Source organism: Apteryx mantelli, chromosome Z (assembly GCF_036417845.1).
Source record: "Apteryx mantelli isolate bAptMan1 chromosome Z, bAptMan1.hap1, whole genome shotgun sequence".
NCBI lineage: Eukaryota > Metazoa > Chordata > Aves > Apterygiformes > Apterygidae > Apteryx > Apteryx mantelli.
In genome coordinates this window covers 16,938,685-16,954,663 of record NC_090020.1, presented here as the reverse complement: position 1 = coordinate 16,954,663, position 15,979 = coordinate 16,938,685, and the positions used below count along the sequence as shown (strand labels likewise).

Sequence of the window (15,979 nt, the reverse complement as noted above, 5' to 3'; positions counted from 1 at the left end):
TGTGAATAGCAGCACAAAGTCCGGCTGGAGGCCAGTTACTGGCGGAGTATCCCAGGGGCCGATACTGGGGCCAGTGCTGTTTAACATCTTCATTAATGACCTAGATGACGGGACAGAGTGCACCCTCAGCAAGTTTGCAGGTGATACAGAACTGGTAGGAGTTGTTGACACCCCAGATGAGTGTGCTACCATTCAGAAGAACCTTGCCAGGTTGGAGGAACAGGCAGAGAGGAACCTCACGAAGTTCAACAAAGGCATGTGCAGGGTCCTGTCCCTGGGGAGGAATAACCCCATGCACCAGTACAGGCTGGGGAGTGACCAGCTGGAAAGCAGCTTTGCAGAGTAGGACCTGGGGGTCGTGGTGGACAGCAAGTTGACCACGAGCCAGCAACATGCCCTTGTGGCAAAGAGGGTCAATGCAGCCTGGACTGAATTAGGAAGTGAGTTGCCAGTACAAGAAAGATGTGAATGCACTGGAGTGAGTCCAGCAAAAAGAGTACAAAGACGATTAAGGGACCAGTGCATCTCTCATATGTGGAAAGGCTGAGAGAGCTGGGACTGTTAAGCTCGAAGAACAGAAGGCTCCAGGAGATCTTATCAGTATGTGCAAATCCCTGATAGGAGAGATTAAGAAGACAGAGCATGACTCTTCTCAGTGGTACCCAGTGACAAGGACAAGAGGTAATGGGCACAGAATGAAAATCAGGAAATTCCACTTAAACATAAGAAAAACCTTTTCTTCTGTGAGAATGACTGAACACTGGAACAGGTTGCTCAGAGAGCTTGTGAATTCTCCATCCTTGGAAATATTCATAAACAGACTGGACATGATCCTGTGGGCAACCTGCTCTAGGTGACCCTGCTTGAGTATGGGGTTGGACTAGATGATATTTTGAGGTCCCTTCCAATCCCAGCTATTCTGTGATTCTGCAAAATTATTTCCTCAGGCTTTGTAAATTTAGAGGTAAACTATCAGCATGCTTTCCCCAAGTATTGCACAGGCTTATAGGTTAGTGATCCTCACTAACCTATAAGTGGGGTTCACTTCCCAGGAAAATCTATAATAAATATATATATATATAAAATATGATATATAATAATATATAAGTACAAATAATATATAATTTATAATACCTAATTAAATCATTATCATGGATCTTGCAATATTTTAAGTGAAGTTAAAAAAAAAACCTTTGCACATTCTTCTACAGAAAGACTTCTATGAAGATCAAAAGTAGTGAAGGCTCTTTCCTCAAAGCTTTGTACTTTGAAGTTTCACTGCAAGATCTAGGTTGAACTTTTCCCACTGCTTGGACACTTATAAGATTTCTGATGCCTAATTTTTCTGGTGTCTAATTTGCTGAGATACTCTACCAGATAAGAAAGAGCTTGTACTGTGGCTAGCCTGGAACTGCATAAAGTTGGTCACTTTATGTATGCTGATTAGCTAGCTTGTTACTGCCAAATAAAAAGGATAATGGAGAATGTGCTGATAAGCCAGGCCTCTCTCTGTCCTCTACCAGCCAGAGTTTGCCTCAAAATTTGCAAGAATGTGCTCTGAGACTTGAATAAAATTCAGAACTCAGGCAGGGGGACTGATGGCTGAGAGCAATTGCATAAACTTTGGGGCTTTCAAACAGGAGGAAACTGCAAGGAGAAGACAGAATATTTGTAAAGTAATAAATATACTTGGCAGTAATATCCACATTTCTTTGAATTTATTCAAAGAAAATGAACAAAAAAGAATTTTAATAAAGGGTTACTTATACAAATCCAACATCCTGCCTGGCCTTTGAGGCAGACTTTTCAGCATTTAAGTTATTATTAAAAATGAAAACTTCATTTCAAAGATATGCAATTCTTACTGAAGCATACTACCTTTATAATAAGGTATTTTACAGAGCAGTTTCAGAGCGCAAATGCATGAATAGATGAAATCATTATGCACAGGTCAAACTTCTTCCCTCCTTTATTTCCATATCTTCAAAAAGGAAAATGAACATAACCAAAAGCAAGCTAATTTGTTCTTGCATTCATTTTGCCCAGAACCTTATCTATATTATTCTGACCAGAAGTAGTAATAGTACAATGAATTAGTAAGTATATACCTGGAAAAAATAAACAAATGCACACAGAAGCTGTGAAATAGCATTTCAGGAGATTTTAAATAGAGTTTTAACTGGAGTTCAGTAGACAATGTGTTTTGCCTTCTGAAGATGCAGGACTAAATTTACAGTTTTCTCTCTCCAAATTTATGTAAACTATATTTCTCAAAATAAACTCTCATGGTTTAGAAGGAACTTGAAAAGTCTGTGCAGGCATTAAATGCTTATGCAGAGACAGTAGTAAAGGAAACTAGTGGTTTTGGTTTGGACAATCTCAGAACTAATATTAATATCACTACAGCTCAACACTAATATTTTTTTTGCAATGATCTAAATATATATGTACTTTTTATTAGTTTAAAATTACATAAGATTCTTTATATTTCATGATTTGCTGTCCTAGCAGCAAGTCTCATATCTAGATATCCTGTGGCCTTTTAGAACACTTGAGAAGGAGATTCCTATTAAATCAATCTTTCTCAATCTGCAACAAAGCTATACTCAAACACTGTTAATGAAGTTCATAAATATTTTGCCAAAATGATGAATGAACTGAGAGCAGTACATGGGAATAGCGCATGGGAGGTTTTTTTTTTTTAAAAAAACCCAAAAAACAGTATCCCAGTATGTCCAAAGCATTTGATTAAATCTGCAGGGTGTATCATGCCTCTGAGGCAACATGATGAGCCACCTTTGAGGAGGTGGCAGATTTGCACCAGCTTAAGAATACTGCTCTTTGTGAATCATTATAGCTCATACTAAGAGAGGAGACCAGGAGCATGTCCTCTATTTCTTTAAAATGGCACTACTCCAGATGTCCCCTTTTTCAGGGAACCATATCCTTTACTGCTTGGCTCCCCACTAAGCTCAGTATATATTCTCAAAAGAAACCACATGGCAGGGGCTGACTAGAGAACTATTTATACAGAAGGCCTTCCCCTGTCTAATTTTTTCTCCACCAGGCTCTCAAAAGGTCTACTGAAAGTATTTGGAGCTTTGTATTTTAAACCAGACATCAGCCAGAGTGTTAAGGTCCGTGGGCTTTCAAAAGCTTCTCATTGCTGTTTTTAGCTTCAATCTCTCATAAGGGAGAAGCCCCTCATCCCCATATAGCTGAGCAAGCAGGACAGAATGCTGTCCCAGAGGGCCTGGCAGAAAGATGGGCCCTTCTCTAAACTTACCTAGGCCAGCTTGGCATTTTCAACACACTATTGTTTAAAGACTTCTCATTCATCAGTATAATTTGCTGAAGTACAGTAGCAGAGCAAATACCCTTTATGCACTGCATTTATATACAAACAATTTTTAAAAACATTTTACAGCTTACAGAAGAAGCTTCAGAAAGGTTTGTTTACTTGGAATCATTGACCCTAACAGCTATTGTAAAACAAGCAGCATGTCAACATAACCTCCCAGGCAAACAGTTTCTAGGACAAAGGATAAGTTTTACTGCTTTAGCTCAGCACATCTTGAAAACTAGAAAACATTTTATATACTTTGATTATTTTGCTCAGTTTTCTACTGAGGACAGGCCCTTAATCTTCCTAAATTCTCTGCCCTGTCATATTTTAATGCGAAATACTGTTTTGCATAAGCTGTTTCTGCCTTGGAAGATAGACACAGTTCAACCAAATAAGAGTTTATTAAATATTTCAGTTGGCTAATAATTTTCTGGCTAGACTAGTCTTGTGACAATGCTGAAAATTCAGTATTACAATTCAAATCATGGCTAACAAGTGCTTATATAACTCGTTAAGAGATCTTAAATCAATATAAATTTGTTTGTTTGACTCTAACTACAAGATCAGATAGAAAATTAAAAAGCTCATTGCCCCCTTCAGCTACAAATCAGACTGGGACAATTTGTGATAGGTAAATTTGACTATTAAAGTTGTTCACTTTGAAAAATTAATTATAAGGGAGTTTTGCTAAGAAAACACTAAAACTAGTGCAAAGGCAGGTCATCGACTGTCGTAACTGAAGTAGGAGCTAATGTTAAGTGGGAACTAACAGATTACAAATGCACTGTTGGCTCTAGGACACACTGGTTCTTATATCCAGAGTTATGAGCAACTTATAATTTTCATTTCATTTTCAAATTGTACTTTTAACTTAAATTTAGTCAACAGTTGTTCCTCCTGCCACAGTAGTGAGATCCCAGCTTTTCTGGCAATAAGATGGCTTTAAATCTCCACATCCCAACTTCTCACACATAAGTAGAGCTCCCTCAAAGCTTAATTCTTCTAAAATTTCATAGCATTATGGTGACCAGATTTTTTTTTTAAACTGTGAGTGAGCTCTTATGTAGAATTTATAAGTACTCCTTAATATACATTAGTAATTGAGTGCTATGGAACAGAAAAATCCTTTAGAGAGTGTGCATGCACTATAATGTTCAGCTTGTGCTACTGGTTGAGAGTCTTGAGGAAAGGAGTATCATCTCACAGGTATGATATAACAAATATGCTATAGCTATGCTTCTTCCAGACTAGCACAGACTTGAACCTGACAAGCTCAGAATTCAGGCAGGGGAGCACAAGTCACTTTGTGTCCTTCCACAGCATACCTGGCCAGATGAATGGAGTTAAATTAAAAAGTTAATGCAAAGCATGTTTGCTGATTACACCATCAGCAGAAGAGAAAAACTGACATTTCTGACCCCAACTAAAAATGCAAATAACATGTAAAATGTTCAATAAATGTAAAAATGTAACAGAAGGGCTAGCAAGATTCTTCATATGAATCCCCCCAAAAGGGGAAACATCACTGTCAGAGGAACTGATAATACATACTCTGACAAAATAACTAGCTGACTAGTAATGAGAAACAGACTCTTATTAATTGGGCACTAATCCAAATCCAGCTGAGGCTGGTAACAGCCATGCTGTGGTACGGCCTGGCGGTGGTAGTTGCTGGGTAACTGCTGGCATACCCTAGATTGCTATGGCAGCCATCTGACAGGGGGAAAAAAACAGCACTTTCAGTTATTTCCAGGTGCACACCTATCCTGGAAATAGCAATCCTATCCTGCAGCATTCAAGCTCACTGAAAGAAACCTTCAGACTAAAAAGAAGAAAAAAATAAAAGCTACAGGGCCTTATCACCCTATCAGCCAGATCAAGTCAGCAACAACAGGCTGCCCTGAGCCTTATTGCACCCAGTAGAGGACTTTGGTCTCCCGAGCTGCAAAGACAAGGCCTTTGCAGGCACAGGAAGACCATTTTAAAAGCCACCCGCAAAGCTCTAACGAAAGAAGAGGGGGCAACAGGACGAACTACGAGCACTACAATGGCGTGCGCAGGCCTCTTCCGCAGCAGCTGTGCCCGCGTCCTGCTCCTCCCCCTGCCGGGACCCCCGCAGCACCGCTGCCCCCGGCCTGCCCGCCTCCCCGAGCCGCGGCGGGGCGGCTCCCGAGCAGACGGCGCCTCAGAGCCCTCGCCCGGGGGCTTCGCCCGCGGCCCGCGGCCCGCGGCCCGGCCGCCCCCTCCCCTCCCCACGCGGCGGGGCGGGGCAACGGCTTTAACAGCCCCCCCCCACGCGGGGCGGTAACGTCACGCCCTCCCGCCCGCCCCGTGACTCACCTCCCCGCCCCCCCCCCGGAGGCGGCTAAGAGCAGGCGGCCGCGGCGCGGGAGCGTGGTCGGGCTGGGCCGGGCCGCGGCGAGAGGCGCGGGGCGGCGCCGGCGGGTGACAGAAGGGCGGAGGCGAGCGGGCGAAGCGGGGGGCCGGGCCGCCGGCTCCGTCAGTGCGCCAGCGGCCGGCGGCGCGGAGGCCTCGCGGCCGGCGGAGGAGGAGCAGGCGCCGCGCCACAGGCAGCCGCCGCGCGCCGACCCCCCCCCCCCCTCCGCCCCGCCGGCGGCGGCTGGTGCGGGAGGCGCCGCGCCCCGGGGATGGCGGTGCTGGCCCTGGCCCTGGAGGGACTCGCCATCTTCGGGCTTATCCTCTTCGTCGTGCTCTGGCTCATGCACTTCATGTCCATCATCTACACGTAAGCGCGGGCCGGGGGTTGTGGGGGGGGGGGGGGCGGCGCCGAGGTCGCTGCCTCCCCCGCCCCGCAGCGCGGCGCCCTTGGGAGCTGGGGGGGGGGCGTGGGGGAGGGGAGCCGCTGCCCGGTGTGTGGGGTCCTCCCCCCCCCCCATGTGAAGTGGGGCACAGCTGCCGCCGCTCCCTCCCCCGCGGCGGTGCGGAGCTGCTCCCCCGCGGCGCCGCGCACCTGGGTGGCGGCTTGGCGCGGCCCGCCTGCCTGCCTGCCTGCCGCCCTCCCTCGGGAGCCGGTGCCCGGCCTCGCCGCGGCTCCCGGCGCGCTGCTGGCCTCCGGCGCTCGCCCTCCTCCGCCTCTCCCGTGCGCCCGGTGCCCTGCGCGGGCAGGTGTCCTGCGTCCCTTCCCCTGCCCGGCCTGCGTGCATCTTCTGCCGGGGTGAAACCCTGCGTCTGCAGGCTGCTGCGTTCAGGGCACGCGCCAGCGTGTGCCTCTGTCCTGCTGCCTAGCGTCCACCATATACCACAGCCGTTTGGGGCTTGTGTCTGTTTTGGAGGTACAACTGATATTTGAAGACCTGGTTTCTGCTTTCAGTTAAAAACCGCTTTATGGGTCCATGCTATCTGCTTTTACAGTATGATCTTTGTTGTCTTACCTTGCGGAATTTTTAGCTAAGGTTTTTCTTTTTGCTGTTGTTTGCTGATGCTCCCTCAGAGCTTTTCTGTTTATGGGGGGGGACGACTGATGTATACAGCAGTCATAAAATAGTAGGTTAATATTGTGCATTTGACCATACAGACAGCATGGAGCAGTCCAATCTAACACACTACCTTGTGCTGACCAGCCAGAATTTTGTTATAAGTACACTGATGAGGTTTTTGAGAAATAACAATAGTAGTGGTGAAGACAAGTGTGTATATGTGTGTACATCTATACACACATCTAGACCCTTCTTCTTAGATAACTCTGAGGAGAAGAAATACTTTAAGAGTTTGAGAAGTGCTTGCTTTTCTGTGGCTGACAAAAAGCAGATTTCTACTTGAGCTCAGTGGAGAAACTGGCTGTGGGTATGTGGGAAAGGATTAAGAATGCAGCTCTTTCTTGTAGAATACTTTTTTTCTTAACTTTCTCTTAAAGAAAAGCCCAGTCTTGCATCACTGGAGCTATTAGAAAATAAATGAATTTCTGTTTGTTCTGCCTATGCTTATCTCTTCTCCCTCCTTCCCGTTGTCCATGCATGTGATAGGTATCTGTGATAAACTCCTGCCCCTGTTGAAGTCAAAGGTAAAGCTCCTCTTGGGAGCTCCTCCATGGGAACTGGAGTTTTGCTTCTACTGTCTTTGGTTATGGTGGCCTTGTTTTTCGTGTGAAATAACCTATATGAACTCCAACCGTTTTGCTGTATTGTAGTTCAGTTACATTTAGATTTTTATATTCACTCAGGCATATCTGTATCTTATTTCTTGAAAACTAGCTGTATGGGCATAACAGGCAGGGTTTTTGGTAGTGGGGGGCTGTAGGAATGCCCTTTGTGGGAGGAGACCACGAACAGCCCTCTGCTGGTCACAGCTGGTTCTGGATGTCTCTGAAACAAATGAAAACAGCCAAAACTTTTACCTGTCCAAGGACTGCATGTGGTGCTGCTGCTCACGCGTATTAAGGGAAAAGCAGCAACCTCAAGGGGCAGGAGATGCATGAGGACACACAGGAGGAAGCATGTGAGGAGACCGGGGAGGAGAAACAGAAGATAAAGCTGAGGGGGACATTGGGGATACAGCTGGAGGTGTGCTTTTTGGAAAGGGTCAGTCCATGCCAGGTGAGATGCACCTCCTGAAGGGACTGTGGCCTGTGGGTAAGCCACACTGGGGCAGGGACACTCCCGAGGGGACTGTGGCCTGTGGAGGACCCACACTGGAGCAGGGACACCCCTCAAGGAACTGCAGCCTGTGGAGGACCCATGCCAAGGCAGGGACACTCACAAAGAGACTGTGGCCGTGGGGGGACCTATGCTGGAGCAGAGGAGGTACAAGAAACAAGGAGCAGTGGAGGAAAAGGAATAAGAAGCCAGAAATGGGAGACAAACAACTATGCGCTGACTCCAAGCCCCTGTGCTGCCTGTCACCTCAGGGAAGGGATTAGGAGGGCCTGAGTACAACTTGAACAAAAACAAGGGAAACTAAGAGGAGGAAGGGGGGAGGAGAGATGTTGGACTGAAGCTGGGCCTGGGGAAGGGGGAGGAAAGGTTACCCTAAGTGTTTGCTTAATTGTCTTCTCTCTTTCTCAATACCCAAATTGGTAATTAACACTTTCTATTTAGTTCTGTTAATTGGCAGTAAGTTATTTTGTCCATGATGGTAATTGTGGGCAGCACCCGGACCAGACACGGCTTGGGAGTGCAACAGCTGTAGTGACTGAGAAACTCTGGAAGGAACCTTGGCTCTGGTATTGGGAGTTTGTGGTGTGCTTGTTGCATGTGGGGGGGGGGGGGATAGGTGTGAACAATGTGTAAACAGTGGGGAAACAGAGTCCAAGGGAACCCTTGGCAAGCTCTTGCTGGACAGGAGGGCAGTGGGGAAGAATTGGGCAGGGTGCACTGCTCCCAGCCCCAGGGGTCTGGAGCCAGGGCCATCTCCCTGTGTGGTACGGAGGAGCAGCAGCCCTGGCGGTGCAGTGGCTGTGACACCCCAGGGAGTGGGTGCTGCTGTGCTGGGGGTGCCTGGGGCTTGCCGTGTGCTCCCAGCAGGGCTCCGGAGAGAGTGAGGGAGCCGGACTGGCGGCCTTTGTCAGCTTTTAGCAATTCCAAACTGGTGAGTTGGAATGGCTGGTCTATGCTACCAGAGTAAGAAGATAATGTTAAAAACATTTCAGCAAAGCTGTTCTGGCCTAAACAATCTCCATCCTGCAACTCTCCACTGGTGTTTTGTATGTTTGATTTAGGAAAATACTTAGCACATACAAATTAAGATAAACAGGATAATTCATATGTTCAATAAAAGTTTTTCTTATTTGAATTGCTGTCAGTAGCTGCCAGGGTTAATTTCATACCAGTAGTTCATTTGAGGGGTTTATGCTGAATTTGCTTCAAAAAGGTGTGAGTTTTGAATATCTAGAGTGCTGTACAAGGATTCAGTTGAGGAAGAATGCCCATTCTGACATACAGCATTTGCAAAGATTTAAATCTAGCTCATTTTTGCCACCTTGTTTTCCTTCCTACCCTTGCCCACTTTGAATGATTTTGGTATAAGTGCAATAGGTTCAATGGATCTCATACTCCTTTAAAACAAACAGGTGGGCTGAGACAATGAAATCTAAATAGCCACACTGAGTCAAGTGGCAATTTTTATAAATTGTCTAATGCATGTGACTGTGAAACCACTCTTGGTTTGGCGCTCTCTGTAATACTGAGTCAGTGAAGTAAATGGAATGAACATGGGCCAAACAGCAGTCTATATTACTAATAATTAGATAAAATGCAGTTTGCGTATATTTACTTTGTGTAGATAGGTTGTGTTGTTTGAGCTGTTTCAACTGAGTTACTATCCGCTATGTCTGACTCAGGTTTTGGAGTAAGACCCATGTATTTGTATGGGTTCTTCTAAGTTGAACGGAGCCGCTGCTGATCCTATAAGAAGAGGAGTTTAATGTCAAGACTACCTAATATGCTAATTCTGAAACCAGCTAAAGTGGACATTCAGAACTAAAAATGAATGTATAGCTTTGTCTGAAATGGAAGGCGGTGTGAATGAGGTACTAATAAGGAAACAGACTTGCAATACTGGCTAAAGTATTACTCAAGGAAAATGAGTAAACTTTGGTATTTTAGTGGTCTGTAAAACAGTTATTTCAATAAAGTAATGATTTCTACTAACTTCTAAAGATATGCAAAGAGTAGAACAGAAGGCTTCTTAAATTAGGAAAAAAAAAAGAATGGTTAAAGCTGCTTTCCCAGATTTTTGCACTCTGGGACATCTTGTATTTCTGACTCAGTGGCTGGCATAGTCTGTGGCAGTGGATTTGCTGTTTTAACTGTTTCAAAGTGAATGGTTCTAGTTTAATATTAAGAATTTTCTGAATGATACATGTCTTTTTTTAATAAAGCTGGCAAACAAAGCATGCAGACACTAGAAGATGCCTTATTTAAGCTTAATCTGTCTGATCTCAGTTTTCCTACTGTGTCTTCAGACTTTAGACTAAAAATGAATGAAAGTCTATATTTTATATTACTTTTTTTCTGAATAACTCTATCACTTCTTGTTGATGACTCTTTCAACTTGTACCAAGTACAAAGAGAAATGTTATAAATCTATTCTGGGATTGAAGAGAGGGAAGGAATGGCTTTTAAGTTAGGGAAGTTGAATTTCATCTTTGGTAACTTGCCTTCAACTTCAGTAGTGTTTGGTAAATCACTGAAGCTATTCATAGCCTGCTGCATTATTTTCTGGGTCCACAGAAGTGGACAACTGGAGTCCTGTTCCACTAGTGAGTGTCCATCGTTCTTGTCTGTCAGCAGGGGTTCTAATTACAGTACTTTAATATAGATTAATTTCTGTTTTTTAAAGGCACCTCTAGTAAGTTGGTATTGAAGTTGTTCGTTGTCTTGGTTCCCCAGCTGTAAGTGGGAAGGATAGGGCCATGTCATTTAATTGATAAACAAATCGGTGCTTTAATCTTTTTTAAAAAACTAAAGCATCTATAACTTAAACAGCAGACAATGAAGAGATCATGAATTTGGTATTCATGCAGAGTTTGGATGTAATTGGGCAGATTACATCTTATGTACTGAGTGGAACACAGGACTGTCAAAAACAAAAATGTAACAAAACATCTGAATGTAATTAAAAGCATAATTAACTAATGGCTTTATCATGAGTATGCACACAGGAAGCAACTTCAGATACACAGATTGCACAGATACAGGAATCCCAAGATTCTTCAAGTACCTGGGTAACTTTAGAAAAGCAATCTAAGACATATCTTCCAAGCCTAAACAAAACATACCCTGGAATTAAGCATGTGATATGTGAAATCTTTTTAATCTCTTGGTTAATCTGTTACTGTACAACAATTGTGAGCTTTTGTTCTTAAGAAAATAGCCATTCTGTTTTTCTTTGCCATTATATTTGTTCATCCCTTGCTGCATAATGCATGCATCTGTGTCCAGTCTCACCCCACACTGTTCTGTGACCTCTCTAGTTGTCTTCTATTTTGTCCTTTTGACCTTTTTGCATGTTGGTATGGCTACTTCATCTTTCATGTTTTATTTCTTCACCATGGCTGTCAGCATCTGGCAACAGACTTGCTAAGGTACACGTTAAGAGGAATAAAATTTATGCGCTTTGCCATCAAGTTGCACTTTTCTTTGGTTTAATGGAGGCGATTCAGAGGTAACCTTGTCACAGATAGGAACCATAAGGGGATGGAGTGGCGTTCTAATCTAAAAGGCACTCCTAGGAGGATTCACCTGTTACTATCAAGTATTATGAGGCATAAGTGAACTAAAACTTGAATAAATTTTCATGGTATAGTGCCAATATTCATTTCTGAGTTTAGAGGTATCCTCCCCTCTTGTTGATAATCAGGTTGAAACAGAAAATGCAAAAGTGTGATTGTACTGCAGCTTCTCAAGAAAAAGATTGGAAGACTTGGCACAGGCAGAATTCTGGATCTTGTTTTAGTTTTGTTCATCGTTTTAGTTGAATCTTCATTGAACTTCAGTCATTTAGGCTGAAATTTTGCATGCTGGTTGTCTGCCTCGGGATGAATAGATTTTCCTGTTACGCAGCTGATGACAAACTTGATGTATAGTGTTGATAACCTTCACAATAGGTTGTTATCTGTGATCTTGTATGTGTGAAAACAGAGAATAGATAAAGCTCAATCTGTATTAGGAATCTTTTCCTGCAGGACTCTTTGGTAAAAGCAAGCAAAAAAACTTGGATCTTTGACCACAGACTGGGACTTTAGGGAGGCATGAAAAGCTGGAAAGTTGAGGCTTGTGTTTGATCATGGGTAACATTTTTAACCTCCTGCTTTTTCTTCCTGCAACCCTGTCTCCCTTTATCTAGGCATTGAGTATGTACCCTACTTTTTGTGGAAACCTTGTAAGGTGTTTGTTGCAAGTATTGCATCTGTATAACTTGCTGGATTGCTTTTACTCACCAACTATATGACAGCATTGTGTTAGAGGGGAGTCTGAAAAATAGCACAGGAAAGGCATGAAATTAAGTATAATTACTGGGGAGGAACACAGAAAAAACAAAAGGAATGGGAACAAACAAGTGGTTGAAACTTTAACAACTCAGAGAGGTAGTGGTGAGAGTCAGTTTTTCAGCACTGAGTGGGAAATCCTAGAGTATTTTAGGTTGGAAAGGACTACTGAAGATTGTCAGTTCCTACCAAATGCTCAAAGCAGGGTGAACTTGCAGCACTTTGCTCTATGGTCAATGTATGGATAGGGAAATGATAGCTTTTTTCTGTGATAGAACAAAGAAGCCACTGAAGGGATTCAAAGCGTTTGAGAGGTGAACAAAATCACATGGCAAAAAAATCTTTTGAACAGCATTATGAAGGGTTGGTGGTGTGACAGAACTTTGTTTCTTCCCACTCGCGCACACAACCCCTCCCCCGCCCCCAAATCCCTAGACTCCCTTTTTCTTGTAATCAGACATGAAACAGACTGAAGAAGAGTGAATTGTAAGCTGTACAAGTGAAAGCAGAGGCTATCTTAAGGATCTTTTTTTAAAGAGAATTTGCATGATTTATGGCAGGGATTTAAGGATGTAGGGAGAGGCAGGCCATAATAAAGGTGATGATCAATGCGTGTCTATGAAGGGGGAAAAGAGCTTGACAAAGCTGATAGCTTTCTATAATGAGATGACTGCCTGGGTGGATGAGGGGAGAGCAGTGGATGTTGTTTATCTCAACTTTTGTAAGGCTTCAGCACTGTCTCCCATTACATCCTCATAGAGAAACTGATGAAGCACAGGCTAGGTAAGTAGAGTGTGAGGTGGACTGAAAACTGGCTGTATTGCCAGGCTCAGAGGATTGTGATCAGTGGCACAAAGTGCAGCTGAAGGCCAATCGCTAGTGGTGTCCCCCTGGTGTTGATACTGGGGCCAGTGCTGTTAATATTAATTAATGGCCTGGATGACAGGACAGAGTGCACTCTCAGCAGGTTTGTGGATGACACAGAACTGGGAGGAGTGATTCACTCCCTAGATGGGTGTGCTGCCATTGAGAGAGATCTTGAATGCTAGGAGAAATTGTTATGTAGTCTCCATCCTTGGAGATACTTGAAGACTGACTGGATGTAGTCCTGAGCAACCTGCTGTAGTTGACCCCTCTTTGAGCAGGGGTCATGGCTTAGATGGCTTACAGGTCCCTTCCAGCTTCAACTGTTCTGTAGAAGCTGATATGCCGGTTACTGCTGGTATTATTACATAGTGATTGTATAGTCACATTGAGGCGGAGGTAGTGTGGAAGATATAAGTTGCGTATGTTCCTTATTTTAAGCATGTTGAAATTTACCTGAGACTGCAGTCATAGAAGTTTAATTTAGGCAGTATTTGGGAGAAGACAGGTCTGGAGAAAGCAGGAGGGTTAACTTTTGAGTTATTTATACCAAGATTGTGGTTGAGTGAGTCTGTGAGTGGTAAGATTCAGAATTAAGGAAAGCAAAGCTGTGCAGAACCAGAAATCGGAGAGAGAAGGTAGGAGAGAAACCATGATGTTGAAAGCAGTTGGGGAAAGTCAATATTTTTAATAGTATGTACTTCTCTAAAGAAGTCTAGAGGATCAGGAGGATGGAATACTAATTAAACTTTGAGGGGGAGTGTGGTATTGGAGGCTCTTAACAGGAATGATTTTATAGAATGCAAGGAACTGAAGTCTTGATTAAAGACTGTCTAGGATAGACTTAAAGGAGAGGAATTACAGCTAGCTGGGTAGTATGCTCGTTGTGTTGAGGAAGGAAGGGGATGTGGTATAGTAGATGTTGTTGACAAGTGGGTTTTTAAAACAAATCATGTCTGCTTAGTGAATGGCTTGCATGGGAAGGGGAGATAGAGGACAGCAAGACTTAGAGTATGTAAGATGGAAGAAAGACAGGAAGTTAATTTGGAAGTGAAATAGATTGGGTTACTAGAGCAAGTAGATGTCTTGGAGGGGAGAAAGCATCCAGGCTTGTATGTCAGACAAAGCTGAAGAGTGGATTGAGGAGGAGTATATTATGTGTTTATCAGCTTTCATAGGGATATGAAGAAGTTAAAAAGCTGAGGTTTTATGGAGCCAGATGTTGTCATAAAGGCGTGATTTTTGATTAAGCTGGGTGTGTAGAGTTGTTTAGATAGTTGATGAAGACAGGTAAATTGTATTAAAGTGAATCTGAAATTTCTGTCAGAACCACTGTGTGTCATGCTAACTATGCAACTAGTTTTACTGGTTCACTAGAAGCTCTGCAGTTTTTTTCTTGTTTTGTTCTTTTTTAACACAATTGCTTAGGGCCAATTACTAGCGTTAAAGAAATCACAGGATTTTTTTTACCTTTTATTTTATTTGAAATGAAGTTCAGTGGTTTTATGCACTTAATATTGGTCTTGCATTTAGATTGAAGACTGTGACTTAAATCATAAACGTACTCTATTGTGAAAATGTTTTGCTATATTATATAGATTATATAGATTAAAAAAAGCCTTTCATCTTGCTTGTTGCAAGGTGAGTAGTTTTGGATTTTCTTAAATGCATTTCTTATAGTCAGTGATGACCTAGGCTAGAACATACCTTCTCTTTTCTTGGTCTGGAATGAATCATATCTGAATCAAATTCATGCAGGTGTTGCATGCATAAAAAAGTCTTACTGCCTTTTGCGTGAATATGGTTAAAATATGGTTACAAGTGCAGACAAAGAGAAAGCCAAAATAAAGCATTGTACTAAATAAAAGATTAAGAGCATCTGAGCAGTGTTAACCTGTAACTCTTCACTTTGGAATTGCTGTTTTCCTTGAAGCAATTTTTGATGAATACTTGACAGATGTCTCTAGTGGACCAGACACCATTCTGCCTGCCTTTCTTTATTTTTTTATTAAAACAATCAGATAACTAAAAAAGAAATATTTGTTGGTAACTTGTGCTGTTAGTAGCAGTGGTTTGTTTTAGAGCTCTTCAGTTATCATTCCCCTCTTCACTTTTCAGAACTATCTTTTCGAAAAATCTAACTCTGATTTCGCTGCCCTCCCCCCCCCCCCCCCCCCCGGGCTTATGAGCTCTGTGTCAGCAGTGCTATACATGGAGAAGAAAACAATGTAAACGAAGATAAACATTCACTTTTATATTATTTACAAGTGTCCTGTTTTTATAAAGTGTTTATTTCAAGAGTTTGGTGCAATATATCTGTATAGTAGTGAATTCCCAGCTGATTGTTGCTTTGCTTTGATAATGCTATGCTTAATTTTGAAGCTGAAAAAATAATTTTCTAGCCATATGTGAACTTTTTTAGACTGCAAGTAACCAAGCTGCAGAAAATGAGGTTTCAGTAAATTCCCTGAGTGGTCCTTGGAGGACATGCACTACAGCCCTTTCTGCTAGGAGATAAAAATCTTTTTAGCCTCAAAACAGCATGAATTTCTCCTATTAACTTTGGTTAAAGTGTGAGATTCTGATTTAAAAGGAGATAAATGAGTTTCCGGGCTCATCTCCTTTATAAGAGCATAATTTTGATAACTGATAAGTGTTTGTAAGAACAATAATAGCAACTAGAGAGTGAAAATTCTTCCATCCGTGACTGGTAAGGGGGGAAAAGAGAAGACAGTTTTCAGGCTGGAGAGGATTTCTTTTCCCTTTCTCTCCCCCAGCTGTGCTGACATCATAGAAGGTGGTGGTACAGTGAATGGTTGACATAC

At 43.0% G+C, this 15,979-nt stretch overlaps 1 protein-coding gene across 1 annotated transcript in view; it reads left to right on the top strand.

The window, feature by feature from the left end:
• Positions 1-5,956: 5,956 nt before the first annotated feature.
• Positions 5,957-15,979, top strand: part of UGCG (UDP-glucose ceramide glucosyltransferase) — a 28,973-nt gene continuing 18,950 nt past the window's right edge. Inside the window, exon 1 of the mRNA XM_067316043.1 lies at positions 5,957-6,092. Within this exon, the coding sequence (XP_067172144.1) occupies positions 5,995-6,092 (98 nt within the window). The 5' untranslated portion in view covers positions 5,957-5,994. The remainder of the gene's footprint in view (positions 6,093-15,979) is intronic.